We start from the raw sequence: 3,057 nt of genomic DNA on the forward strand, positions 1-3,057 counted from the left end.
ATTTGCTTATCACACGCACACGATTACACATCGTCACGAAATGAGAATAAAATAATATATACACTGCAATTCACAACCAAAAAAATGCACACACATCATCACTTCTCACCACACCACCAGCGCCATTTCTAAAATCATCATTGCTCTCAGATCCTTCACAAACATCTATAATCTTCTTGGACATCTGTATGTGATAGTTATATGTTATAACAATTATGTACGTAATACACTATTGGGGTCTATCATACTCACAATTTTCTACAAATCATATGGCGTCAAATGTCATAGAAATGAGCAAGGGACAAAAAATATTTGTGAAAACACTTTGCAGTCACTTGGCGCAATAATGCGTGAGTGAAAATGATCCGTTCTGGTCACTTGACGCAGTTCTGCGCCCGGCCCGAGAAGTCCGTTGCAGTCACTCTCCTGGCTGGGTGACCAGATGGGTGACCCATGGGGTATTTTGTTCTGCTGGCTGTGTGACTGCAAAGTGTTAAATAAATCACCCACGATAAACGTGTCACCATTTGTGTCTACAGAGGCTTTCACCCCGATCCAGTGTTTCTGGAGCGACTCCCGCGACTACTTTGAGTTCCTGCGCTGCGGGGGCCTCATGAGTCACCTCAACCGGCAGCTGGGAGGTCAGTTGGCCTGCGTGTGGTTGAATGATGCGTCTGACGTGATACGTACATTTTGTCTGCTTTACTTCTCTTTTCATATTGAATTTTAATGAGAGTAATATATAATTAAAATTTTTTATGTATACCTGCATGTGTTTTTACGGTCCTGTACAGCCAAGAAAAATTTCCCTCTTGGATAATAAAGTATTATCTTATCTTGTCTTGCCTTATCTAATCTCTTATCTTATCTTATTTTATCATATCTTATCTTATCTGTTACTGGACCTAGAAATGAATAATCTGCACAGAGGTGCCAATTGTCCAAATAACTCTGTTAATCTCAATTGCTGATATTGTCCGGATTTTGTAATATGGTCACCTTTAAGGACAAGCGGGCTAACGCAGATTTCGGGGGTTTCCAGAAATCTTGACCTTCACCAAAAGTGGGCCTTAACCAACCTATAGGAGAAGTTTGGTTTCATTGGTGTGTATTTTTTGTTTGGTTATAGAGAAAACTCTCCTTGTCTTTTAAAGAAACTGAATAAGAATCCAAAGACTTTACCTTCGATTTTCTCAAAACAGCATTATTTGCTTAAAAGCGACCAATACTCCTACTTATACTACATTTATTTATATTTTAATCTCTTTTTGCATGTAATTTTGCTCTTTATTTAGAATTGATCATGGACCCAAGGTTTTTTGCCCGGGGAAGGGGGTTTTCAATTTGGGGGCCCCCCCCCCCCCCCCCCCCACACACACACACACACACGCACGCATGTTTCTAAGTTTGCGTGGCCAGTTCGCACCTCTATATGCGGCTTGGGCAGTAGTTTTTATATTTAGATAGCTACTGTAGAAAACCTCTGGTGAAATCCTCAAGAAAGAAGTGGGCCATTCACAATTCACATTCCTTTCTTCGTCCTCTGCCCCTATTTATGTTTACTTACTGATGTGTGTGGGTGGTTGGCGGGTGCTCTGGTGTAATTTGCTCCTTTTTTCCTATCAAACATCTATCGTCCTTATCTCTCCTCCTAGTTTTTTATGTTTGTTGCTCTCTTGTAACACCTCTAATCTTCGGCATTTATATGACCTTATTGTGTTGCAAGTGCCGTAAAACTCTTACTCAAACTAAAATTAACTGATGTGTTGTGTGTTGACTGATGTGTTGTGTGTTGTTGACTGATGTGTTGTGTATTGTTGACCGATATGTTGTGTATTGTTGACCGATGTGTTGTGTGTTCGCTGATTGATGTGTTGTGTGTTCGCTGGCCCAGGTGAGGTGAACCGAGCCCAGGGCATCGAGGTGCAGGAGGACGGGAAGGTGGTCAAGAAAGCCATGATGGCGCTCAAGGACACAGGTAGGAGATCAGTTGTCGATATTTTTTTCTGCTCAATTAATTTAGCTTAAATTTCTTAAATGCTTTTTTAACCCTATCCGTACGTCGTGTTTTACTATCGTATCCATATGACGTGGGAAACTCTGTGCCACCACTTTTCAAAGAGGAAATTTACAAGTTAATCCGATCCGTACGCTTTGCATAGCAGTCTGTCAAAAAATTTTTGGGAGAAATACTGAAAGTTTTCAAGAGATCTTCGCTCTAGAAATATTCTAAAATGTAAAGAATACAACCCCAGGGATACAAAATGACGTACAGATAGGGTTAAGAGACCCAAAACAACCAATGCCTGTGGTGTAGTGTTCAGGGGCTTCGCTGGTGCATGCAGGAGACTTAAGTTCAGTTCCCTAGTGGGGAGAATTTTTATCAAGTAAACACTCATTCTTTCTGCTGTCATGTTGTGTCCCTCTCAGCGTTGGTCAGTTAATTTGTAAATTAATGGAATATGAGACTGGGTCAAGACAAGCTCTAATTTGTATTGTCACTCCAGCGTTGACACCACTCTAGAGTGTCACTGGTCTGTTTATTGTTTATGCAGCAATCAGTCCAGGATCAGCATTCTAGAGACAATACTGCGCTCACTTGGAAATATGCCCCTTGACAAACCTGTCATTTTGTGTATAAATCTAATTGACGTTTTCAAAGCATTCACAACACAAATGTTATTACTTTATAAATTGTTAATGGCATTGATAGTTCAATGCTAAGGCTACAGACCTTTTAATCGGGAGACATCAGTTCGAGGCTTAAAATTGTTGTATTGTTGTGTCCTTGGAAAAGGTGCTTTACACAAATTTTCCTATTTAACTCAGACCCTTAGTCTTACTACTTAAATAAACCTTTGTCAGAGCTAAAGCAAAAAAAGATTTTGACAAACATCTAGTGGTGGAATAGTCTGAAATGGGTTATGGAGAAAAAAATAAATTAAAAATTTAATAAATAAATTAAAAGGATGGACATAATGGTAAAATAGTCTGAATTGGCTTATGGAAAAAAAAGAAAGAAAAAAGAAAGAAAAAAGAAAAATGAAAAAGAAAAAA

At 39.3% G+C, this 3,057-nt stretch overlaps 1 protein-coding gene across 1 annotated transcript in view; it reads left to right on the plus strand.

Annotated features, from left to right (window-relative positions):
* The window catches only part of LOC101858054 (E3 ubiquitin-protein ligase RNF123), a gene marked incomplete in the record, with an annotated part of 58,083 nt that overhangs the window by 30,202 nt on the left and 24,824 nt on the right, over positions 1 to 3,057 (plus strand). The window contains 2 exon segments of the mRNA XM_035971827.1: positions 540 to 641; positions 1,895 to 1,978. Coding sequence (XP_035827720.1) covers positions 540 to 641; positions 1,895 to 1,978 — 186 coding nt within the window.

The sequence above is a fragment of the Aplysia californica genome, unplaced genomic scaffold (genome assembly GCF_000002075.1).
Source record: "Aplysia californica isolate F4 #8 unplaced genomic scaffold, AplCal3.0 scaffold00515, whole genome shotgun sequence".
NCBI lineage: Eukaryota > Metazoa > Mollusca > Gastropoda > Aplysiida > Aplysiidae > Aplysia > Aplysia californica.